At 35.9% G+C, this 27,379-nt stretch overlaps 1 protein-coding gene across 1 annotated transcript in view; it reads left to right on the forward strand.

Annotated features, from left to right (window-relative positions):
* The window catches only part of LOC123557927 (uncharacterized), a 75,197-nt gene that overhangs the window by 24,013 nt on the left and 23,805 nt on the right, over positions 1–27,379 (forward strand). The window contains exons 3-5 of the mRNA XM_045349721.2: positions 5,048–5,175; positions 13,729–13,923; positions 19,037–19,132. Of these exons, the coding sequence (XP_045205656.2) occupies positions 13,743–13,923; positions 19,037–19,132 (277 nt within the window). The 5' untranslated portion in view covers positions 5,048–5,175; positions 13,729–13,742. The remainder of the gene's footprint in view (positions 1–5,047; positions 5,176–13,728; positions 13,924–19,036; positions 19,133–27,379) is intronic.

Genomic DNA, 27,379 nt, shown 5'->3' on the forward strand with positions numbered 1-27,379 from the left:
TGTGTGCTGCTTAACTCAGTAGGGAGAGCACAGATCTATGGACCACGTTGGTCTAGCGTTCAGTCCTGTACCTCAGATTCATGTGGAGAAGTTGGCTATCACTGGCAGAAATCAGGCCATTACTGGTACAGAATCCAGAAGCACAAGGTTAGGTTTTAAAACTGCCGATTGTTACATAACTGAAATACTTTGGAAAAAAGCGGTGATAAACTCAAAACAAACAAACAAGCAGATCTCGAATCTCAAACATATAACTGCATTATTTAGTGTCTGTTTTAAGAATAGAATCTTACATTAGAGGTGTTCCTTTGTTTAAGAAAATGTACCCTTTGATGTCAGGAAAGTTTTTTGAAAAACCTGTTTTGTATAACAAACAGAAAAATTGAGTAGTTCTTGTTGAAGGCCTTTCAGAGGATTGACTTGATCTAGTTAAATATACTGAGTATTAAATTTCAAAGTGTTTGCCTTAAATTGAAAATAAAGAAGACACAAAGACCAGAAGCTGAGTGCTTGATATAAGTTTGTGTTTGTATAGGTTTTATTGGGGATATAATGTTCCATTCACTTATTTCAGAACGTTCTTTTTCAGTAATTTTAATTTTTCATATTGGTATCCTAGAAGTATTTATGTATAAATTTTAAGTCACATAAGGCTTTAAACTTTATATTGAAAACATATGATAAAGCTTTCCAAATGGATGTTATGCAAAAAGGCATTGCTTGAAATGCTGCACATGAACTTTTACATTTAGAACTGTAAAGTGGGGTGGGGTGGGGTGGGGTGGGGGGTGAGGGGGTAATCAAAATCAATGTATTGAATAAAACTTTGTAATATGTTATATAATCAATATTCAAACCTTTGACAAATGTTAGAGAAAACAATTACTGAAAATAGGATTTCACAAGAAATAAAAATATTCTATCAATTAATCTATGTTCATAATAAAAAATGTGGCAGCCACATAATAAACAAAGGCATTATGAGCCTTTGACTTCTGTAGCTTACCTGGCACCACAGTGGGAATCACTGTTATTGGTAATGTAGAATTCTTCAATATAAAGAAAATTATCCTTTTAACCTCTGCTTTTAAGCTGAAGAAAATTACACACATATACACTAAATAGTACTGGTAGGTAAATTGGAAGGTTGTTTAGATTTTGGTATTTGTCTAGAATTTAACTGGTGTAAAATTAAGCAGGGATGAAAGTGTTTTATTTGTTCAGCTGAAATTGCTTCATTCTGAGAATCAATGGAAACGTCACTTCAGATGTGGAGAAACTTATTGAGTGACTTGATAAATGAAGACATTCTGGTCTGTTTAATCAATTTTGCGAACATTGTTTAAATACTACTTTAGTGAAGAGTAAAAGAGTGCTATTGAACATTGTAAGAAGTATCTACTAAAACTTGATTAACACTATTTTGCCTATTGATTTATTTACTTCAAAAAGACACAAAATATGATTTTATGAAATATACCAGCTATACCCAATTAATATTGATGTTCTTTTTGCACCTCTGGATAATTACAGTATCATCTCTCCTTGAGAATAGATTCTTTGGTTATGAAAATTGAGCATGCAGACCAGACTATGAATGCAACTTTTTGATTGGTCAGTCTAAAATGTGTGCTAAGGAACAACGAATCAGATCATAGAATTTTGAGACTGGTCTCCAAAGTCAGCTTCCCAGGCGAAATGAAGGTCATATTACCATGGACTACCATGGTCTACCATGGTAGTTCATGGTATTTGACCATGGTCGACCACGTTTTGTTAAATGGCACCACGGTTTTTTGATAGTCAATAATCACCATGGTCGACCGTGGTTGGGGACCATGGTCGACCATGGTTGACCATGGTTGCGTACCACAGTCAACCATGGTCCACGACCATGGTCGAAAATGGTGATTATTGACTATAAAAAACTGTGGTGCCATTTAACAAAACATGGTCGACCAGGTCAAACCGTGGTTGACCATGGTCATGACCATGAACTACCATGGTAGTCCAGGTAGACAGATACCTGACGGACAACTAGCAAACACAAAAGCTCAAATGCTCATGGTGAGAACCAGTCCTCACATGAGGTTAAAAATGGACAGAAATAAAATCAAGTGTATATCTGACTACTTAAATTTAATTCCTTTTTCATTTATTGATGTATCGACTTGCAATTTTTTTTACATTTTAAAGAAGTATGCAATATGGAGGGAAGCATCTCTCAGATTGTTGATATCTTGTTCGATGATATTATAATTTATAATGGAACATTGTCGGTGGCTTAATTTTGATAAAAGAAACTGACTGTCCTATAAAATCATATTGGAGAAAATTTCAAAATTCTGAGAGACCGTTTCTTCGGTAGTAGTTACTTATGTAAATATACTGAAAATTTGGGTATATTACGTGAAAAAATTACTTTGTAACGAGAAATCAAAATACACTTTTTTGATATATCTTAAAATCAGTATATTTGAAACAATGTTTTGCACTTTACAAATTATAAGGTTTGTTTAAAATATATCAAAATATTTCACCAACACAGATAAGTAATTAAATGTATAAATATAAATTTGAAAGGGTCGTGAAAATGTATGACAATTTCAGTCTATATCTGTTTTTGCAAGTCAGTCATTTATTTGTCATAAAATTGCTAAGATGACAACAAATTATAGTCAGACTATGAAAGTTTACCTTTGAATCTGTCTATAAATGCAGGAAAACTATTCTATATCTAGCAAAACTTTTGGAGCCAAAATGCAGTCAGGCATCTTTGGTGCATTGTAAAACTTGATAATTGTGAAAATTACTAAAATGACCATGGTAGTCCATGGTCAACCATGGTTGAAAAAAGTTGACCACGGTAGACCATGGTCAAACTGTTGATTGTCTTTTCTGACCATTGTCGACCATGGCTGACCATGGTCAACCATGGCCAATCTTATCTCACCATGGTTGACCATGGCCAACCGTGGTCCTGACCATGTTTTCACCATGGTATTTGATGGTTGATCATGTTAGTTCATGGTCAGCCATCAAAAACCATGGTGACCATGGTCAACATTTCGTCTGGGTTGTACACTGTATGGTCAGAATTAAAAGTATTCATCATTAGACTTAAACCTAAGTACTCAAAAGTTGTTTGTATGAAAAAATAAACATAAACCAATCAAAGGTGGTAAATCAGATTTTGGTTAGTTAGCCAGTTGATTTGTTTGAAACTTTAACAACTGATCATTATATTATACACATACTTGTGTTCACTAAGTTCTTAACACATGTTAAATTTTCACTGGAAGTATTTTTCAAACTTGATTTTCCTACACTGCCATGGTCGCCCAACCTAGATTCTAAGCGTTATTTTATTAATAAACATACTTTGCTGTATAAGGCATAAATTAATGATAATAAAATAATTTCAAAAGCATTGAATTTGTGAAAGATACATATTTTGCTGTATAATTCATTGGAAATGCAAATTTGTCATATTATTATTACCTCCCTTTGTCTACATAGATTGAAAATAGATGGCTTCTGAGACTACAGTGCAACCCCTGCAGAGCAACACCCTTTGGGAGATTTAGATATTGACCTCTGTTGAGAGGTTGTTGCTCTATATAGAGGTTAAATTGATAGTAAATTTCAGCTATGGGAAATTTAGATGATGCTGTTGTGGAGAGGATTTTGCTATAGAGAGGGCTGCTCTGGAGAGGTTGCACTGTACATGCGGTTTTAAAACTTTCCCTTTGTTTCATACAGTTAAAATATCTTGATATCTTCCAGGTACAAAATTATATTGAAACCAAAAGATTTTTAATTAATAGTCCACTTTTCAAATATTTCTATATTACAGGGAAGTAATTACAAAAGTTTATAAAATAATAAAACATGAATATCTAATATGGATCTAGCTTTGTGTAAAGGGTCTTTTTGTTCCTTAGAAGACATGTAAGATTTTCACAGGATTGAGAGATTCAATTTTAAGATTTGATTTTATATGTGAGGATAGAATTATTTGCGCATAAGAATGACTAAATTTGATAATTTTTTGTTGCCTAAGATATGATAAAAAGTATTAGAACTATAGATTTACATTTTCCAAAAAAAAAATCTAGCCAAAATTTAATAGATTTGGAAGTTTGTAAAACTATTATTACCCCCCTTTACCTACTTTGGTGGCACAACCAAGGTAGATGGGGGATATAAATGAATTTGTAAGGTGCCACATGGTTTTAAACTTGCCTTTTGGTTCATATTGTTGAACTATCCCAAAATCTATCCAATGGAAATTTTAAAGCTAGAACTGATATGAAGGGAAATACTTCGGTTTCTGACTACTTTCATATTGTATGGGGGGCTATGACAAAATTTTATAAAAAAGTAGTAAAGCACATTTCTAATAGGGATCTACCTCGATGGCATATTGGGTCTTTTTTTCCCCTTAAATAAATCCCTAGTGGGATATGACATTGTGGGAAGTGAAAAATGTCATAAAATGTTAAAATGTGATTGACCACCTTTAAAACAGCACAGAAACTTTTAACAGCTAATGTCTTTTCTTTAATTCTTTTTATTCAGTTCTCTAAAATACAGCACAGAAACTTTTAACAGCTAATGTCTTTTCTTTAATTCTTTTTATTCAGTTCTCTAAAATTCTACTTTGAGACGGTAAAAGAGCTGCAAGATTTGATAGACAACAAGTGTGTTACTGAGATTCTGTTTGGCAGTCTTTTCCATAATATCGTGCAGCTTTCCAATTTGTATTGTATTCCTTTGTTTCAGTTTGACGTTTTGATCAAATCTGAAGACATTAGCCAATATTTATATGCCGCCCTCTGAGAAAATAATCTTGATTTTCTGAACGTTATTGGCAAATATTGTTCTGCTTAAAAAAAATGGATAGATAACGAGCGTATGTATTGGCAAAACGTAATTTGCGGCAAAATTCTACGTTTATTTCTACTCCATGTGGTAGTGCAGTAAATGAAAATCCATTTTTGGTACAAATTGATACGTATTGATTATTTCCCGCCATTTTTCACAGGTTTTGGTCAGAGTGACAATACATCAGCAATTTGCCACCATCTGCCTACAGGGATTACAGTTTTTGCAAACATTTCTGATATGATCTGACATTTGACCAACTCTGGATTTGTGGAATCTAACCCAAAGGTATTTAGATTTCTACTATAATATGAATGATAAATAATTTTTATTACAGTTAAATATTTTTGAAGGTTCCAATTGTTTGCAATATTTTTTTAGTTTATTCACAGTGAAAAAATACAGTGATACTGGAGAGATTTTCTAGTTGGGGATAAAAATTGTTATCATTTTAATTCTTTTTAAATAAGACTTTTAGTGTGTTTTATATGAGCTGTCTGATCTGAAAATGTTAAATTGTCTGTTTGGTAAAATTTAAAATGAATTCTCTTGTGCACCAAAATTGGTGTTGATAGTTCCTTACACTGTTTTCTTTTTTTTTTTAAATAATACTTTCAGAGCCTACCTTTTCACTTGTTTCACATTGATTATAATTGATTAAGTATTCAAAGATTTAAAAGGACTGTGCGATCAGATTTCATGTGAGCTATATTTTTTCTGAAGTGAAGAAAAGGAAAAGATCAAACACAATGAATAATTGAACAGTCTTGAAACAGATATTTATAATCTCTCAGATTGTAACAGAGTAGATATTGCTAAAGGAAGTAATGCATTAATTCTGTATAAAATCTGATGTGTTGGGAAAAGTAAAGAGAATGTTGTTCAAACAGTTTCTGCCACTGGCTTTTCAGCAAATGACTAGGCTTTAACCATTTTAAAACATGTCAAAGCAACTCTGGCTAAAAATCCTCATTATGGCATTTAACCTTCTGGCATTTAGCATTTAGCCTGCTGGCGGCAAGTGATTCTGCCTTTGCGACCAGTGCAGACCAAGATCAGCCTGCACGTCTGCTCTGGTAGAATCATTTGCCGCCAGCAGGCTAAAGGTTAAGTGCCATCTGTCTCTGTATCAAAGAAGCATTGTTGGGGTGGGGGTGGGGGGAGGAGGTTCTGATTACCTTCAGTGATAGCTCTAGTTAACATGAAACATTGTTTGAAATATGCGAATGTATGCCATACCTAAAGATAAACTATAAAACTGCAAGTCATTCCTTGAATGTAGGGAGACTTGATTTCAATCCAGATTTAAACCATGATTTCAGTGTTTTTCTCAAATGCCTTCCAGCTGAAAAAAATGATTGCAACTTGCCTTTATTTCTAAACAATATTCAAATTTAGATAAATTCTGGTATGTCCTCTAAATGTTAGACTAAACAGCACAGTGGTATATGATTTTATATCCTCATCTAAAAAGCAATAAAATGACATTATAATGCTGTTAAAGGATACTAGAAATTCACCGATTATATCTAAGCACAATTTGAAACAAGACTTATGGCTGATTTATTACAGTGTTACATAAGGAAGGATGTGGGTTTGTTATTAAATTTTTTCATTTACATTCTGTAATTCTTTTAATTTTCTTAATAATTAAGCTAATTTGGTGCTGATATACAGAAGCAATCATCCTGAAATTGTGAATATTGTATCCTCGTATAAGTCTACGGTATGCTTAACCTTTACCGTGCTATATTTCTAAAGTGGACTGGTCCATCATTGTACCCCCCGACAACAAAGGTGTAAGTGGGGGTATACTGGTTTCAGGTTGTCTGTCTGTCCGTCTGTCTGTAGTCACAATCTTGTGCGCACCATCTCTCCTGATCCCCTTGACACAATTTAATGAAACTTCACACAAGTGATCAGTAACAACAGTAGTTGTGCATGGGGCATGTTAGGTTCTTTCAACAACAAAAATTGCAGAGTTATGGGACTTTGTTTCTTGTTAACATACTATGTACATACAGTCTGCATATGCAATCATGTGCACGCCAAATCTTCCGAACCCTTGCACACAATTTAATGAAACTTCACACAAGTCACTGATCAGTAACAACCCTAGTTTTGCATGGTGCATGTTACGTTCTTTTAGATATATATTCTGAATAGTTATGGGACTTTGTTTTTTGTTACTATACTATATACATACAGTCCAAAATGTCATAATTATGCAATCTTGTGTGCGTAAAATTGCAATGTACTGTGTCAGTGCATGTGGGGGGTACATTCATCACCTTTAGTGATAGCTCTAGTTCAATTCGGGCAATACCACTTATTATACGCCCGAAGGGACATATTATGTTATGGTCCTGGTGTCCGTCCGTCCGTTAGCAATTTCGTGTCCGCTCTGTAACTCTTGAACCCCTTGAAGGATTTCAAAGAAACTTGACACAAATGTTCAACACACCGAGATGACATGCTGAGCGCATGTTTTGGATGTCTCTTTTCAAGGTGAAGGTCACACTTGGGGGTCAAAGGTCATATGAGTGTGTTTGGTGTCCGCTCCGTTACTCTTAAACTGCTTGAAGGATTTCAAAGAAAATTGGCACAAATGTTCACCACACTGAGACGACATGCAGGGTACATGTTTTGGATGTCTCATTTCAAGGTCAAGGTCACACTTAGGGGTCAAAGGTTATATGAGTGTGTTTTGTGTCTGCTCTGTAACTCTTGAACTGCTTGAAGGATTTCAAAGAAACTTGGCACAAATGTTCACCACACTGAGACAACGTGCAGAGTGCTTGTTTCGGATGACTAATTTCAAGGTCAAGGTCACACTTAGGAGTCTAAGGTCATATATGACTTTGCTGTGTCCGCTCTGTAACTCTTGAACTGCTTGAAGGATTTCAAAGAAACTTGGCACAAATGTTCACCACACTGAGGCGACGTGCAGAGTGCAAGTTCTGGATGACTGGCTTCAAGGTCAAGGTCACACTTAGGGGTCAAAGGACATATATGACTTTGCTTTGTATATATTGCTGTGCATTGCAGTGCTCTTGTTTTTATTTGGCAGATCCCTTGTTGTTCTCTTACAATAGTTTTTTTTTTAATTACTTCCCTTTTTATACGCCTGTTTGAAAAACGAGACGTATTATGGGAACGCCCCTGGCGGGCAGGCGGGCGGGCGGCGTCCACAGACCTTGTCCAGAGCATATCTTCTACATGCATGGAGGGATTTTGATGAAACTTGGCATAGTTGTTCACCATCATGAGACGGAGTGTCATGCGCAAGAACCAGGCCCCTGGTCTAAGGTCAAGGCCATACTTAGAGGTCAAAGGTCAAATTCAAGAATGACTTTGTCCGGAGCATATCTTCTTCATGCATGGAAGGATTTTGATGTAGCTTGGCACAGTTGTTCACCATAATGAGAGGGAGTGTCGTGCGCAAGAACTAGGTCCTCAGGTCTAAGGTCAAGGTCACACTTAGAGGTCAAAGGATACAAGAATGAAAACTTTGTCCGGAGCATATCTTCTTCATGCATGAAAGGACTTTGATGTAGCTTGGCACAATTGTTCACCATCATGAGATGGAGTGTCATGCGCAAGAACCGGGTCCCTAGGGGTAAGGTCAAGGTCACACTTAGAGGTCAAGGATACAAGAATGAAAACTTTGTCTGGAGCATTTCTTCTTCATGCATTGAGGGATTTTGATACAACTTGGCACAAATGTTCACAAGCATGAGACGGAGTGTCATGCACAACAACCAGATCCCTGGGTCTAAGGTCAAGGTCACACTTAGAGGCCAAAGGTCTGATACAAGAATGACTTTGTCCGGAGCATTTCTTCTTTATGCATGGAGGGATTTTGATGTAACTTGGCACAATTGTACACCATCATGAGACGGAGTGTCATGCACTGATCCCTTCTTTTGAATTACTTCCCTTTGCTGTTACTATAAATAGCTTATATTGTAACTTTTTCATTACAAGTCGTAGGGAGAAATCGAGACCACTTTTCTGTAGTACAACATGCATGTTACATCCAATTCTGAGGTGTATTTTGAGCTATCTCTACCTGGTAAGGATTTTTGTATGGACTTGTAATTTTTTTTTTTTTTTTTTTTTTTTTTCTCTTTAAAGATTAACTTCCCTTAGTTGTTACTATAAATAACTTACATTGTAACTTTTTTATAATTGACCGTAGGGAAGAACCAAGACCACTTTACTGTGGTACAACATTGATGTTACTTTCAAATTTTGGGTGTATTTTAAGGTATCTCTACCTGGTAAGGATTTTTTTTGTGGACATAGAAAAATAAAAGAATTACAATAATTTCTAAAAAAAAAAAACATTGTAAACAACTAGAAAATTAAAATTCCATTTGCAAATACAGGTGCTAGTGTAAAGAAATTTGCTGTGGCGGGCGTATATTGTGACATTCTGGCACTCTTGTTTGTTACTATATATAGCTTATTTTGAAACTTTCTTATTATTGGCTGTAGGGAAAAACTGAGACCACTTTTCTGTGGTACAACATGGATGGTACACCCAATTTTTAGATGTCTTTTGACATAACTTTACCTGGTAAGAATTTTTTTGTGGACTTAGAAATTATTTTTTTTTGGAATTTCTTCTTTTTGTTGTTCCTGGCCTTTGGGCTTCAACAGTCATGTTCTTTAAATTTTGCTCCCATCCTGTGATGTAACCCTTCGGGCGTTTATTGCCCCACTTGGCGGTGCTCTTGTTATTCAGAGGGGTGTTACTGAAAATTTACTGACTGAATAGCCAACAGTGCAGGCCATGATCAGCCTGCATGGATGTGCAGGCTGTGCACTGGTCGCAAAGGCAAAATCACTTGCCGCCAGCAGACTAACGCTGTACTGTGCACATTCTTATCAGATTATTTCAGTAGACAGTCATAATATGTTTCCCAGTTTCAGATCTAAGCTGGCCATAGTTTCGAATAGAAGCTATTCTGACTGGTTTGTGAGAGGCCAGTTGTTCTACACAGATAATGCTAGGAGTTGCACAAGATTCAATGACTAGGCCAACTGCAGCTGCTTACTACACACTCAGATAGCTTCTTTGAACAGACATTTCTGTTGTCTCTTGTTGTTAAGTCCGTTGAAGGTATAGCTTGTATAAGGGCTTTTCTCTATTAACTTTAGGTTTAAACACTTGCTCAATATTGTCTGATGTGAATATTCTGTTTAAGAAGCTTTCATTTTTATTCATCAACAATTTTATTGATTACTTATTAGAAATCAACATTTTAGCCAACTTGAGCAAAGCGACTCAAGGAGAGTAAATGTGACACATGTTGAAACCATTAAACCATATGGTGCACATTTAAAGCATCTGTGTTTTGCTTCAACTAATACAAAGTCTTGATTCTTTGATAAAATTGTCAGTTAATGCCAAAAAAACCTCTAAAATGTGGCTGTCACTTTTTATGCCCCCGAAGGGAGGCATATAGTTTTTGAACCGTCTGTCCGTCTGTTGGTCTGTCATTCCGTCGGTCTGTCAGTCTGTCCGCAATTTTCGTGTCCGGTCCATATCTTTGTCATTGATGGATGGATTTTCAAATAACTTGGCATGAATGTGTACCACAGTAAGACGACGTGTCGCGCGCAAGACCCAGGTCCGTTAGTCAAAGGTCAAGGTCACACTTAGACATTAAAGGATAGTGCATTGATGGGCGTGTCTGGTCCATATCTTTGTCATCGATGGATGGATTTTCAAATAACTTGGCATGAATGTGTACCACAGTAAGACGACATGTCGCGTGCAAGACCCAGGTCCGTAGCTCAAAGGTCAAGGTCACACTTAGACTTTAAAGGATAGTGCATTGATGGGCGTGTCCGGTCCATATCTTTGTCATCCATGGATGGATTTTCAAATAACTTGGCATGAATGTGTACCACAGTAAGACGACGTGTCACGCGCAAGACCCAGGTCCGTAGCTCAAAGGTCAAGGTCACACTTAGACGTTAAAGGATAGTGCATTGATGGGCGTGTCCGGTCCATATCTTTGTCATCGATGGATGGATTTTCAAATAACTTGGCATGAATGTGTACCACAGTAAGACGACGTGTCATGCGCAAGACCCAGGTCCGTAGCTCAAAGGTCAAGGTCACACTTAGACGTTAAAGGTCATTTTTCATGATAATGCATTGATGGGCGTGTCCGGTCCATATCTTTGTCATTCATGCATGGATTTTAAAACAACTACGCATGAATGTGTGACACAGTAAGACGACGTGTCGCGCGCAAGACCCAGCTCCGTAGGTCAAAGGTCCTAAACTCTAACATCGGCCATAACTATTCATTCAAAGTGCCATCGGGGGCATGTGTCATCCTATGGAGACAGCTCTTGTTTTGTTATCAACTAAAGATATATCAGTTTCTTGTTGAACCCTATTGTCAGTAAAATTATTGTTTATCATAAATAATATTTGTCAAAAGTTTTAATATCATTTATCGTTTTTTATTGACTCCCTATATGGCTCTAACTATAAGTCCCTGGGACACGTCTTGTGTCAGAAATTGCAAATATGGTATATATAACATTAGATTCTATGACTGAGTATGTCACACATATCAGATGTTGTAATATAAAGTATATACCAGTTCTGTTTTTGTAATTATATAAGGGTATATCATGTCAACAAATTTGTTTCGTAATGGTTACCATGGTAACAAGCATTGTTTGCAGGGTGTGGTTTCCACATATAGCAACAAAACATTATGACAGACTTACATAATCTGAATGAATAGATGTGTAACAACACTATATATAAAATATATCTTTATGAAATAGGTCATAGTTCTAACAGTAGTGTCCATTAAATACATGAACATGTTTAAAGTGCCTTAAGGCAAAAGTCTTCCTGACATACTATAACCTCAGCCATGTATTTTATACTCTATTACAGTTCACATAAATGTTTTCTCTTTCTGTCACATTGTTGTAATTGATACAATGTTGTTTCTTTATGAAGCTCTATATTTCTGAAACACCAAAAGCCTTATACAAACTGCCAAAAGCAGCAACAACTGTCAGCTGTTGGAATATAAATAAAGTGTTTTCCATCAGGTGTGTCCCAAAAACACACTAATCTTGTGATGTAAATGTAACAAATGGAGCATTTTGTCCACTGGAATGTTCTCCAGGAAAACAGCAGCTGTATATATAGATTTACCCGGAAGGAAACACTTACATAAGTAATTGCTACCAAGTTTTCACTATAGTAGTGGTTGTGCAGGGAAGATGGCATCATTTGTTCAATTCACTTATCACTTTAGCAAACAACACTGGACTTTCATTTGACAATACTTCAGTGCTTTCATTCATCAATATTGTAAGTCTGAAATTCTGACATTAAATTTCAGAAAACTTAAATTTGCCAAAACTCCTTTCACTAAACTGTCTTTTTTTTTTGTAATTAGACAGTTTCAATAAAATCTGTAAAAAGATCCTTTGGAAGCAAAGAATGCAACCAAGAATAATATCAGTCTGTTCATGAGAGGTAATGAAATGTGCAACACCTCCCACGCCCCCTAGCACTGGCTTAAGTGGAACTCCAAGCCAAGTTTCATGAAAAACAGTTTGAAGTCAGAATTTTAGATTTGGCATTGATAAAAATGGCCCAGTTAGTAGAGTAGGCTAGTAGAAATTGAGAAAGTTACCTCATAAACTTCAAATCTTCATTGCAATCACATTCTGATGAATTTTTATGATCCCGGCATCTACTGATGTGGGAGGCATATAGTGATTGTCCTGTTCGTCCGTCCATCCGTACGATTGTCCTGTTTATCCGTCCGTTCGTACGAGGTTAACCAAATGAGACTGTTTCGTCTAGCATCAATACCCCTTACTCAGAATGACTTGATACTAATGCAGATGTAACCTGTGACCATTCCTCATCTTCAGACATCACCTGACCTCAGTTTGACCTTGAACTTGACCTCGTTTTGGACTTTGGAGGTTGCTTTGTATCGACAAGGATGCCACCGGGGGCATCAAGCGTTTATTGAATGCAGCTTCTTGTTTTATCAGTGTATAATTTGATTAAATGAGCCGTGCCATGGGAAAACCAACATAGTGGCTTTGCGACCAGCATGGATCCAGACCAGCCTGCGCATCCGCGCAGTCTGGTCAGGATCCATGCTGTTCGCTAACGGTTTCTCTAATTGCAGTAGGCTTTAAAAGCGAACAGCATGGATCCTGACCAGACTGCGCGGATGCGCAGGCTGGTCTGGATCCATGCTAGTCGCAAACCCACTATGTTGGTTTTTCCATGGCACGGCTCAAATCCTGATTTTACAAAACTTCAGGGTATACTTAGAAAAGTGTGCAAATTTCTTGTTTTGTGCTTGAGTATATCCTAGATTGGTTTGAAAAATTTGAACCTCATGAAAGCTTTCATAGTAGATTTTGATGAAACCTTTCACAGTTCTAAATCAACTTAAAGTCTGTTATGTGGGCAACATGTTGGTCCATGTGCTTGTTTTTGAGACAAATGCCTAACTACAAATTTCAAGTGGAATTGAAGGCGTTATTTGGAATTATTTAACTTGCCAACAATTTTGTCATCAGTCTTTATCTGTAGGAAGAAAGTAATGATGCTTTGGATATAAGTGTACACAATGGATGACATTATAAGGCAGAATTTTCTTTCCATATGCCAGGTCAAGGCTTTATTCTATGTCATGCTCATAAATGATGTGATGCCATGACTTCCAGTTTGTGATGCAGAACTACCTTAAGCTAAAAGGAATTGGAGAGGAAATTAACGTATGTAATAGAATGTACATAAAAAAGCATCCATCTTGTTTTCAGAAAATCCAGAGAGAATGGCAAATGTTGCAGTTACCCCACAGTCAAGCAACAATGGAACAAGCTTCGAGCAACAGCACGTGCAGCATGTGTACGAGGAAATTGCGGCCAGCATGAACGATATTCAACATAAAGCATGGCCAAATGTGAAACGGTTCCTGAAAAAGTTCCCGCCTGGTTCTCTGATAGCTGATGTTGGTAAGAAGGTGTATAATATAGTGTTAAACTTTGCAGTTTCACAGTTTGGACTATTTCATTGGGACATAACTTTGTGGATTTTAAAAATTCTAGAAAATTTTATTTGTTCATTTGGATTTGATTTTGTTGATAGATGCAACCGCAAAATGCTCAATATAGGGGTTCACACAGACCTTGAAAAGGCCTTGGATTTGATGGTAGTCTTTGAAAAATCCTTGAAAATGACTAAAATAATGTAAAAAAAAAAAAGATGTAAAGATACTTGAATTTTAAAGAAAACTGATAGGATTTCTTGTAAAACTCCTGTTTCAGCAGCTTGCTTAGTGGACAGAATGAATTTTAGATAGAAAAGAAATGAAAATGATTTAAAAAAAAAGTGTGTAGTCATGCGGAACAGAACCTGTTTTCACTAGTAGCATTCATAAATAGGGGTCTGACAATTTCACTATAACATTGTTTTTGGAAATAGCTGATGAAAGTTGTTTTTACCAAAATTTCAAGACATGCTTTTCGACATAAGTAACCATTAAAAAGTAAACAACTTGAATAGGACTTGAATTTTTGTCTCCAATGTTTTGTGGGATTGGTGAATACTATTCGTGAATAAAGTTTTTACCTGATTCTCAATAAACTGTATTTTTCTAATTCTTAACGATGTTTCATAAAAAAGTTAGCCTAGCTGTTAGCAGGGACATCAAATCAATTGTTTCAAGGAAAATCCTGGTAACTAATCATTTCAGTTGTAATATAAATCTGCCTTATCATATTACATCAGCTTTTGAAGATGTAATCCTTGCCTAAATGAGGTAATAAACGTGACTTATTGATGAATTCTGGGTATAATACCAGCATTTATACCTGTTGTATAGAGGGTGTTATTGAACATTATTGTATAAGTCTGTAAACAGACTGCATGTATGGTAGAAACATCTGCTGTCTTGCACAACAATAGTGCCAATTAATGGCTTTTAATTATGGTACACTAATTACTTTCAGTATCTGATGTACGTACATATGTCATGACTTATGCAACAATGTTGTGGAAATTTATCAAACTCATTCGCTTTTACAAATACAGCTTGTTTTAATATGAAGGCCATTTTTGTCGAGCACGCTTGTGGAAGCGAAGACATAGTTGTCGAAATGGCTATAACTTTGACATGCATGGAGCAATCTCATTTATATTTGGCATGAATGTTAACCTAAGCAAGACGGAGTGTCTGTGCAAACCGCAGGTTCCTATCTCAAAGGTCAAGGTCACACTTAGAGGTCAAAGGTTAAATTCAATAATGACTGTCCGGAGCATTTCTTCTTCATGCATGGAGGGATTTTGATGTAACTTGGCACAAATGTTCACAACCAAGTGATGGAGTGTCTTGCGCAAGAACCAGGACCCTAGGTCTAAGGTCAAGGTCACACTTAGAGGTCTAAGGTCAGATACAAGAATGACTTTGTCCAGAGCATTTCTTTTTCATGCATGCAGGGATTTTGATGTAACTTGGCACAATTGTTCACCATCATGAGACGGAATTTCATGTGCAAGAACCTAGAATTACTTCCCTTTGTTGTTACTATAAATAGCTTATATTGTAACTTTTTTATTACTGGTCGTTGGGAAAAATCAAAACCACTTTTCTGTAGTACAATATGCATCTTACATCCAGTTTTGAGGTGTATTTTGACCTATCTCTGCTGGTCAGAATTTTTGTTTAGACTTAGATTTTTTTAAAGATTTACTTCCCTTTGTTGTTACTGTAAATAACTTATATTGTGACTTTTGCAATTATTTTTTATTTGGCATAAATGTTTGCCTCATTGAGACAGGGTGTCATGTGCAACTCCTAGTCCTTTGACAGCTGGTGGGCTCGACATGTTGCCCGTAGGCATCTAGTCTACATTCCTACTTAAGGCCATTAAAATTGAGCTCTGTTATTATGATAATGTTAAGAACAGGTGTTTCCATGTTAGTTTACAATTGTATTCAGTAGTCATTGGGTATATAGGAGTGAGCTTGTCTGTCGGTCCATTGGTTTTCATGGTTTCTGGACAATAACTCATGAAAGGCTTGACAGATTTAGATAATTTTTAATAGGGAGGCTGGTCATGACCATCCGATGACACCTTTTGATTTCTAGATCAGTAGGTCACATTTGACAATGACCCTGAACAGTAAAACGGATTCCAGATGATAACTTGAGAACGCTTTGGCCTAGGATCATAACTTTTAGTACACAGGTGTAACATCATGAAATATAGCTCAAATTCAACTTTGTGGTCAGTGGGTCAAAGGTCAAGGTCACAGTGCCCCGAAACAGTTAAATGGTTTTCGGATGGTAACTTTAGAACGCTTGGGCCTAGGATCATGAAAATTGATCGGGAGGTTGGTCATGACCATCAGATGACCCCTAATGATTTTGAGGTTGGTGGGTCACAGGTCAAGGTCACAGTGACCGGAACAGTTAAATGGTTTTCGGATGATAACTTTAGAACGCTTGGGCCTAGGATCATGGAAATTGATCAGGAGGTTGGTCATGGCCATCAGATGACCCCTATTGATTTTGAGATTGGTAGGTCACAGGTCAAGGTCACAGTGACCTGGAACAGTTAAATGGTTTTTGGACTATAACATCAGAATGCTTGGACCTAGGATCACGAAACTTAATAGGGAGGTTGGTCATGACCAGCAGATGACCCCTATTGATTTTGAGTTCAAAAGGTCAAAGGTCTCAGTGACCCATAACATTTAAACCATTTCCGGACAATAACTTGAGAGAACGCTTTGGCAGAGGATCATGAAACTTCATTAGAGGTTGATCATGACCAGCAGATGACCTGTATCGATTTAGAGGTCAATAGGTCAAAGTTCAAGCAAGTTCGGCTGTGACGTTGGCTTAGTTTTGTGATAAGGCTGTATTGTGGGGGTATAATTCATCGCTCCTGTAACAACTAGTTAACCCTTACGCTGCTAAATTTCTATAATGAACTTAACCAATTTGGACAGTACCATTAACTGTTAAAAGAGGTGCTTACCAAAAAGATACTGACTGAATGATGAACAGTGCAGATCATGATCAGACTGCATGGATGTGCAGGCTGATCATGATCTACACTGGTCGCAAAGGCAGACTTACTGAAGGTTTTTACTGGCATAAGGTGTCTGCTCACTTAGCTCTAAATAGGGAGAACGCAGATATATGGATCGCAGGGTTGTGAGTTTGCTGAGGCATATTTCTCTTTGGGCATTGATAAAAGAAATTTTGTCCGAAACCATTCTTCCTCAAGCTGTTATTCATTTGGAGAAGTCAGCAATTTCTTGTAGAGAACAGGCCAAGTGTTCACAAAACATTTTCAGAGTTTGATAATGAAACTTTATTTGTCATTTATATCTAAGTAGCATGTTTAAAACTAAGTTTTAAGTTAATAACTTTTTTCAAGTGGCTATTCAGTATTGATGGTCAGTCTCAGTTGGAATTTAACCTTGAAATTTTAGTAAAATCGATATAAAAATTTCAAACTCAAATTCAGTTGAGACCGAAAAATATTTTGTGAACATGTGGCTAGATTAGTACTGGTACAGAATCCAGGAACAAAGGTTAAGTAAATTATCTGCCCACTGTTACATAACTGAAATACTGTTGAAATTTACGCTAAACCCAAACCAAACATGTAAACAATTAATGGCTTAAATCAGTTTTTTAATGGTTTGAGAAGAGTTTTTAATGGCAATAAGTAGATATTTTCATGCATTAAGAAGATATTTTATGGCATTAAAGTAAATGGTTTTAAGTAGATTTTTTTTATGGCAATAAGTAGAGTTTTAATGGTGTTAAGTAAAGTTTTTAATGGCAAGAAGAATATTTCAAGCTATTATTTTATGACTACCGAAGTAACAACAACGGATTTCATGTTACACATTTAATAAACCATTTAAAAACATGTTGTTCCAATTACACAATTTAATGTCAATAAAACGAACGGTATTAAAAGTACACATTGATCTAAGACCTAAACGCTTGATTAGTAGATAGGAGTTGTGTGGCAGAAATGGCCGCGAGAAAAGGTACTCAAGGAGTCACCACTGTCGTACCAAGAAAACCTGCTGCGGGACGAGCGAGCAAGCGCACGCGTAAACAAATAATTTCAAATTTAATGTTAAACAAACACATTGCCTAGTACACACGCACGAGAAACTAGGAATTACCGAACACTGTCATGGGCAAAACCCTGTTCACGTACTTAAACCAACCAGCAAAACACATGGGTTTACAGGACTTTACACCGTAACCCTACACACGGGTTTTCAAACTTTACACACTGTAAACCTACACACTGGTTTACATAACTTAATGCTGTAACCCTTTACACGGGTTTACATACTTTTACACCGTAAACGTTTACATTATACAGACACGTACAGGCAGCATTACTAACACGGACCAACCGACATATGTATACGATATTACATGATATCACGGACTTTCTAGCATTTGTATACATTATTACCTGAATCATACAGACTAGCGGGCGTGGACGCTATGCGGACATAATGGCATTTGCATACTTAAACGGACAAACTTGAAGGTGTACATTACTACTTACAGGGACAAACTGGCGGTTGTGTACATACACGATAAATCGACTCTGGTGATTTATGTGAGGCAATGAGTATTACTGAGATTGTAACGATTTGAGAAGATTTGATGTAAATAACCGCTACCAACTACCAATGGAGAAACCAAAGTATAATAGACAGCCGCAATTTACATAACGAAATAACGTATAAAATTATGGAAAATGATTCCAACGTGCGCTCGCCCGTACGCCCCGCACAACCAATTGAATTTTTGTGTTTCAAGTTGTCACTGTGACCAGCAGAATTGGCCATGCTATGTAGTAACTGTTGTGGGTTCTGTGTGACAAATGGAGCCAGTCACACCATCCAATTGTTGTGGGTTCATTTCCTTCTATAGGGATCTTGTGCCTTCTCCTACCACATTTGTACTGTTTTTTGACAATGGATTTTGCTAAATAAATTTTATTCAGGTTTTATTCCAGAAAAAGGTTTAATGAATGTAACATTTCTGCTTATTGTAGTGACATTGGAATATTTCAGGTTGTGGTAACGGCAGGTACTTGAATATCAACAAATCTACATACAAAGTTGGTGTGGATGTTTGTTCAGGGCTTGTAAACAATGCCAGAACTAAAGGTATTCTTCCAGCATTCATTACTTAGCCAATAAGTAAATTCTCCACTAATGTTTGTTCTGTACAATATAATGGAATGGTTATATATGTATATTGATCCACCATTCAGTTTGGTACTTGTAGCTTCAGGGTCATAAAGCTTTTTTGATTAGATAAGTCTCTAAAGAGTTGAGTATTTTGATGATATTAGTATTAAACTTATCGTTTTATGGATCAATGTGTCCTAAATGTGATACGGTAGCTCAATTATGAAAATAATGATATTATGTTAAAGAACTTTTTTGTTATCCCCAGCAAAAGGCGTAGGGATATAGTTCTGGCGTTGTCCTTCTGTCCGTCTTTCCGTCCGGAGCCATATCTAGGAAGTGGTTGGGAATATTTAAATAAAACTTCATATACATGTTCACCACAATAGAGAAATGCGGCCCGTCAAGTTTCAGTCAGATTGCCCAAGTAAGAAGTTTCTAGTGTTAACTATATTGGGTTCTATAAATATGGCAATTTCTGCTTCATAACTTGTGACATATTTGACCTAGAACTACGGAACTTAAACTTAATTTAGATCACCATAATATGGTAGTGCACACACAATTTTGTCAGGATCTCTTTTGTAACCAGAGTTATTGCCCTTTAATTGTTTTTAAAAGTCCACATATTTGTACATAACAAACTAACAAATTGATAGAATTTCATTAAGAAAATAAATGTTTAGATTCTCATCCGAATTTTGATAAAAAATGGGGCGGGTGGGCACTTTTTATGTTTTAATTTGGAAATATGGTAGTCTGGAGGTCAATTTGACAAATTATATTTAAAATATCACAGTATTGATATTCTAGTGTGTGTGGCTGTGTCTTTGAAATGCTTTTATATGTAAAACCTATTTTGAAATACATATATATATGAAGAATCTATATATGAAAAAAATGATTTCATGTCATAAACTTTTATCTTGTTTATAATGTGATAGTAAATCATTTTGTCTGATGGTTGATTGTATCCTGTACAAATAAGTAAATCAACAACAGCAAATTAATATTTGTCTGTTCAGTGTATTTGCAAATTCAAAATATTTAGTTCTGTCAAAGTACAAGGACCACCTGTAAAGAATTTAACAATCAATCTGTCATTCCTGCTGGGCATGTGCTAAAAGCTATATACCTGTGGAACCGATGATGATGCTTTTGACTTGGAGCTTAAAGTATAAAATACAAGGAATCTAGTAGTTTTACACCTGAAAAAAATCCGATGTTTCTTAATTAGATGCACTTGCATACATAACATATTTAATACTATTTCCAGATCTATGAAACAAATATCCCGGTAGTTCAGTATACTTTGCATGTGAAAATGGTATGTCAGGCTTCCCCACGAGGGCAAATGTCCATGTTAAAAACAATTGAAATATTGAAATCCAGACAGCAGATACTTACTTCTAATCAATAAAAAACAATAACAATCAAATTAGGATAAGAAAATACATGGGCTTTACCTTTTTCTAAAAGTTTTTGAAATCGAAAGTAGGTTGCCAGAAAGTCTGCTAGTCGTCATGTGAATTGTCGATATTTTATGATCATTTCTCTGAATTTATTATAATAAGAGGTAATGTCATGTTAAATTTTAATATCAGATACTGTCAAATGCTGTTAAATTGTCTTTGCATCACAACTATATGTCAAACATTTTCTTTACACTGGAGAATTATGCAATGTTTATGAAAGTGTACCAGTATCCGGACAAAAAATTTTGGATATCCGGATTTTGACCAATAAATTTCGAGGCGGGGGGTTTCAGATAGGGGCGGGCGGGGATGAGAATCTAAAAACTAATTTTATATTGCCTAAACTTATTTCATTTTTTTTCTATGAAAATTTATTTTCAACATGTGAAGTTGTGTACCCTCAAACCTTCTGCGATCATGCATCCCTCCAAGGTCACCAGGTCCAATCTAAGGAAAAGCTTGTTAACACTCTAGAGGCCACATTTATGACTGTATCTTCGTCAAACTTGGTCAGAATGTTAATCTTGATGATCTTTAGGTCAAATTCGAAATTGGGTCATGTGGGGTCAAAAACTAGGTAACCAGGTCAAATCAATGGAAAAGCTAGTTAACACTCTAGAGGCCACATTTTTGACCATATCTTAATGAAACTTGGTCAAAATATTAATCTTGATGATATATAGGTCAATTTTAAATCTAGGTAAGGTGGGGTCAAAATCTAGGTCACCAGGTCAAATCAAAGGCAAAGCTAGTTAACACTCTAGAGGCCAAATTTGTGACCATATCTTAATGAAACTTGGCCAAAATGTTAATCTTGATGATCTTTAGGTCAAGTTTAAATCTGGATCAGATGGGGTCAAAACCTAGGTCACCAGGTCAAACCAAAGGTAAAGCTTGTGAACACTCTAAGAGGCCTTATTTTAAGTTTGAAACTCATGACAATTGATCAGAATGTATGTCTTGATGACCTCTAGTTAGTTTCGAATATGGATCATGTGGGGTCAAAAACTAGGTCACCAGGTCAAATCAAAGGAAAAGCTTGTTAACACTTCAGAGGTCACATTATGACTGTATCTTCATGAAACTTGGTCAGAATGTTAATCTTGATGATCTCTAGGTCAATTGGAATCTGGGTCATGTGGGATCAAAAGCTAGGTCACCAGGTCAAATCAAAGGAAAAGCTAGTTAGCACTCTGGAGACCACATTAATGACCGAATCCTAATGAAACTTGGTCATATTTTAATCTTAATGATCTTAAGGTCAAGTTTCAATCTGAGTCAGATGGGGTCAAAAACTAGGTCACCAGGTCAAATCAAAGGTTAAGCTTCTTAACAATCTAGAGGCCACATTTATGACTGTATCTTCATGAAACTTGGTCAGAATGTTAATTTGTTAATTTTTAAGGTCGAATCTGGGTAATTCTAGGTCAGGTGAGCGGTACAGGGCCTTCAGGGCCCTCTTGTTTTATATTCTTTATTTTTTACTTTCCGTCAATATTTATTATCAAGATGTTAAGTTTTGTACCCTCACCCGGTCACCCTCCACAGCCCCCAAAAAAAGTTTTTTTTCCATTCCTTTTAAAAAAAGAATTCAAACCTTCCATGAATATTTATGTACATGTGAAGTTGTAACCACACCCCCACCACCACCCACATTCCAAATTTCTTACTTGTTTGTGCTCTCTTAAGGACATCTGTTCTTTTAAGTTCAAATGTACATGTTAAAAAACAGTGACACTTGGTGCCAAACTACTCAAATACAATATTTTGTTCTAGTTGCACTTCAAGCTCACATTTCAAATAACTCCATATAATTCTTAAAGCTAAGCTTATTACACATTAGTCAGGATCAACATAACATACATTTATTATGTACACTGTTAAATTGATCTTGACTAATGAAATTATTTGCTTTTTAGTAACATCCTTAACTTTTTGCCGGATATGCTTTTTTGCCATTCCTCACCACAAACCCTTTCGGCAGGGGATACCAGTTCATCAAATTTGCTTGTTCATTTTGCTTTAATGATTGTGATTAAATAACAGAGTGACATTTTTTTTTACTCCATTCATAGTCCAAATGAATGCTTATCACCCCTTGTGTAGAAATAATATTTTCCAGTTTAGGTATCAATTTCATCCATGTTAATTTGCAAGAAGAATTTTCTCCAGATAATTAACACCTTCAGTCTCTCATTAGTGTATCCTATTCCCTGATCAATGCCTTTTATTCCTGCTAATTGCTGATATGTTCTAACTTGATGATAGCTAGTCTATTTTAAACGTACAGACCCATAATTATTTCCATTACTGTCAAAAAACATATGAATATTTAATGAATGTTATTATTGGAGGAATATAATGTGGTTATGTAGTTACCATCCTTAAAGATAATAGATCTGTGAAACAACAAAGTTGTCAACTAATGACGGGTGTTGGAGTAGCAAATTTTCTTCACATCACATTGCAACTTACACATTCCATGGGCATATCCTTGAAAAACACATGTTTTTATACGCCCCCGATGTCCGACCGTCCATTCATTAGCAATTTTGTGTCTGCTCTGTAACTCTTGAACCCATAAGGATTTCAAAGAAACTTGACACAAATGTTCACCACAGCAGGACGACATGCAGATCCCATGTTCTGGATGGCTCGCTTCAAGGTCAAAGTCACACTTTAGCCCTCAACAGACGGTAGGTTTTGTTTTACAACACCAATTAAATTTAAAATGTACAGCCAAATATTATCATGTGAACGATGCTATTCCTTGATTTCGTAAATCTTAATTCTTGACTTACAGATTAGGACATGTTCTATTTCGTAAGTTTTGTCTTACGTACCACCCATGTTGACAAGCAACAAATTGGTAAATAATTAGTTGATAAGAGGCAAGTGAATGAAATTCCAGAAACAATTGCTCAAAACATAAACACAAATCTGAATATAAAATGGCTTCCAATGCATAATGGAAAAAGGATGACACTGAAAAGTTAAATGATTTGAGCCGCGCCATGAGAAAACCAACATAGTGCGTTTCCAACCAGCATCCGCGCAGTTTGGTCCATGCCATTTGCTAACGGTTTCTCTAATTGCAATAGGCTTTGAAAGCAAACATCATTGATCCTGACCAGACTGCACGGATGCACAGGCTTGTCTGGATCCCTGCTGGTCGCAAAGCCACTGTGTTGGTTTTCTCATAGCATGGCTCATTTGTGTCATGCATAATCAAATTCATGGGACATAAATATATTTTATACATAAATATTATTTTTTATTATTAATGGTTACATTCTTTTCAGTACCTGATGCACTATGTTTGCTAGGTAAATCTCTGTGATTTATATGGGAATGGAATACTGTCTGTATGTGAAAGATGTACAATTTTAAAATTTTACATCTTTGAGATAATTAGTGTTGTACAACTAGAACCTACCGTCTGTTGAGGTCTTTAGGGTTCAATAGTCATATGAGTGTGTTTGATGTCTGCTCCGTAACTCTTAAACTGCTTGAAGTATTTTAAAGAAACTTGGCACAAGACGATGGGCAGAGCGCATGTTTTGGATGTCTAACTTCAAGGTCAAGGTCACACTTGGGGGTCAAAGGTCATTGCTATGTAATTCTTGAACCCGTGGAAGGATTTCGAAGAAATTTGAAGCAAATGCTAACCACATGGAGACGATGTGCAAAGCGCATGTTCTGAATGGCTAGCTGCAAGGTCAAGGTCACACTTAGGGGTCAAAGGTCATACCTTTGGGCATATATGCTCCGCAATGGGTTGTTTAAGCAGGTTTTTGGACTGTAACTTTAATAATTATATTAAATCAACACTGTGTTTTTTACACATCAGTATAAACCAAATTTTATTACTTACAATTAATGCATAAACATGACACATCTTTTAGACAGAGATCAGGGCCCCAATTGATTTCCATTATGAAATGAACTGATCTTGTACTTACGAAAGAAATTAATAGAAAGAGTGTGCTGAATTTTTGTGTTCAAGTGATCAATAGAGAAAATGAAACATAATCGAAATTTCAGGCATTCATGGATTTTTGAAGATTTTGGTGCTTAGGCTGGCTTAGCTTGAAGCCATCATAGAAAAGAGAAATGTGTCCCAAATTAACTTAACTGTAACAACGTAATGCTAGTAATTTACCAATTAATGGAATTAGTTGTTTGCTTTGCTTAAACATAATAATAAAGTCCCAAAAGAACTGACTATTTCCTCCATTTTTGGTTCAAATTAACTTTATTTAATCCCTGGTGTATAGGTAAAGGAGAACTGTTTTCATGTTTAGGTGAAAATTTATCCATGCTAATGTCTTAGGGAGAAAACAACTTCCTAATAAAAAAACATCTGCAGTCACGCATTAATATAATCATTTCTCCAATAAGTTCTTGTCATTTCTGGAAAAGCACCGATAAGACTTTAATTGTGACTGTGCACCTTGCGTAACTTTTCTATGAAAGTCCCCGTAAGATAGAAAAGAAACGTCACCATATTTCTTTGCTCAAGTGACAGTTAGTGTCGAAAAAAAATAGAAAAGTTGTGTGGCCTGTAAAATAAGTAGAAAGGGCATACAGCATTTATTATTCTCTTGGTAGCCTAGAAGAAGCACGCCTACTTTGAGTGCCTGAGATCATGGTTTTGCTCCCAGGCTGTGTCATACCAAATACGTGAAAAATGGTACTTGTAGATTCCTCACTTAGCGCCCAGCATTAAAAGGAAGATCCTCTGACTGGTTAGCCTGGTGTCAGTATTATGTGAAGGATGGGGTATTATGTTAAGTGTCTACAGTGTGATATACCATTGAGGCAGCACTGCAAAGTTGGGCATTGTACTCACTGTTACAAGTAGACATTGTTGTTTATATGGCCAAAAATTGTCGGAAAGAGACACTCAGCTGGAACATATGCGCACTTGTTATACCATTAACAATTGTAAAATTTGTAGAAATAGCCTGAAGTATTTATTACTCCAAGAAGAAAGTGAGAAAGAAAGAATTTAGAAGTACTTAAAATAGAACTCATAAAATATCAACATAAAAATGTGAATGATATTACTGTGCCAATTCTTGACATTTTGATATATATTCTCTGTTGTAAAAAATTGATACTATGATAAACAGTTGCATTTATTTAATTGTTGCCTGGAAATTGTGTATAATGATGACTTGCATTTTTAGCTCGACTATTCGAAGAATAGTCTAGCTATTCTACTCACCCTGGCGTCGGCTTCGGCGTCACACCTTGGTTAAGTTTTTGCATGCAAGTACATACAGCTATCATTTAAAGGCATTTAGCTTTGAAACTTATTTATTCTTTTTCTAGGTCAATTACCAACCTCACTGGGTCAAGTTCCATAACTCTAACATGTATTTTGAGCAAATTATGCCCCCTTTTGGACTTAAAAAATTTTGGTTAAAGTTTTACATGCAAGTTACTATCTCCAAAACTAATGCAGATATTGAATTGAAACTTTACATGTGTCTTCTGGGTTATAAAACTAGTTTAAAGCACCAAGTCCCATAACTCTGACCTTCATTTTGGCCAAATTATGCCCCCTTTTGGATTTGGAAAATTCTGGTTAAAGTTTTTCGTGCAAGTACATACAGCTATTACTAAAAGGCATATAGATTTGAAACTTATTTTTTCTTTTTCTAGATCAATTACCTACCTCACTGGGTCAAGACCCATAACTCTGACATGTATTTTGGGCAAATTATGCCCCCGTTTGGACTTAGAAGTTTTACATGCAAGTTACTATCTCCAAAACTAATACAGATATTAAATTGAAACTTCACATGTGTCTTCGGGGTTATAAAACTAGTTGATAGAATCAAGTCCCATAACTCTGACATGTATTTTGGGCAAATTATGCCCCCTTTTGGACTTAGAAAATTCTGATTAAAGTTTTGCGTGCAAGTACATACAGCTATTACCAAAAGGCATATAGCTTTGAATCTTATTTATTCCTTTTCTAGGTCAATTACCAGCCTCACTAGGTTAAGTTCCATAACTCTTAACATGTATTTTGAACAAATTATGCCCCCTTTTGGACTTAGAAAATTCTGGTTAAAGTTTACATGCAAGTTACTATCTCCAAAACTAATGCAGATATTGAATTGAAACCTAACATGTTTCTTCGGGGTTATAAAACTAGTTGATAGCATCAAGTCCCATAACTCTGATATGTATTTTGGTCAAATTATGTCCCCTTATGAACTTAAAACTCTTTTGATATTTAACATTTTGGGTAATAATTTCCTGCTTCTGTGACAATATTTCGAATAGTCGAGCTTGGCTGTCTTATGGACAGCTCTTGTTTTCTGCTGCTTGCAATACTTGAAGACATAACAGAAAATTATTTTAAAATCATTTTATTCTTCAGCTCATGTCATAGACAAGCATTATGTTTCCACTGTGTTAAAGTACTATTTAATTTGGCATTTTGTCTTGTCAGTATCCCTTCTGATGAATTCAGTGAGAAGTGGCAGAATGCTTTTATATCTAAATCAACTTTTTATTACTTAATGCGTAAACATGGCACGTCTTTTACGCAGAAATCAAGGCATCCATTGATCGCCAGTGTTAAATGTACTTTTTGGGATGTTTACGAATGGATGCAATTTTCATGTTTTTTTGTCGTGACAAAACCTCTTGATAAGAAAGAATATACCACAGTTGGGCGTTATATTAATAGCATTAAACACAGTGTTTGCATGTGTTGTAAAAGGAATTG

This window comes from Mercenaria mercenaria, chromosome 5 (genome assembly GCF_021730395.1).
Source record: "Mercenaria mercenaria strain notata chromosome 5, MADL_Memer_1, whole genome shotgun sequence".
Lineage (NCBI taxonomy): Eukaryota > Metazoa > Mollusca > Bivalvia > Venerida > Veneridae > Mercenaria > Mercenaria mercenaria.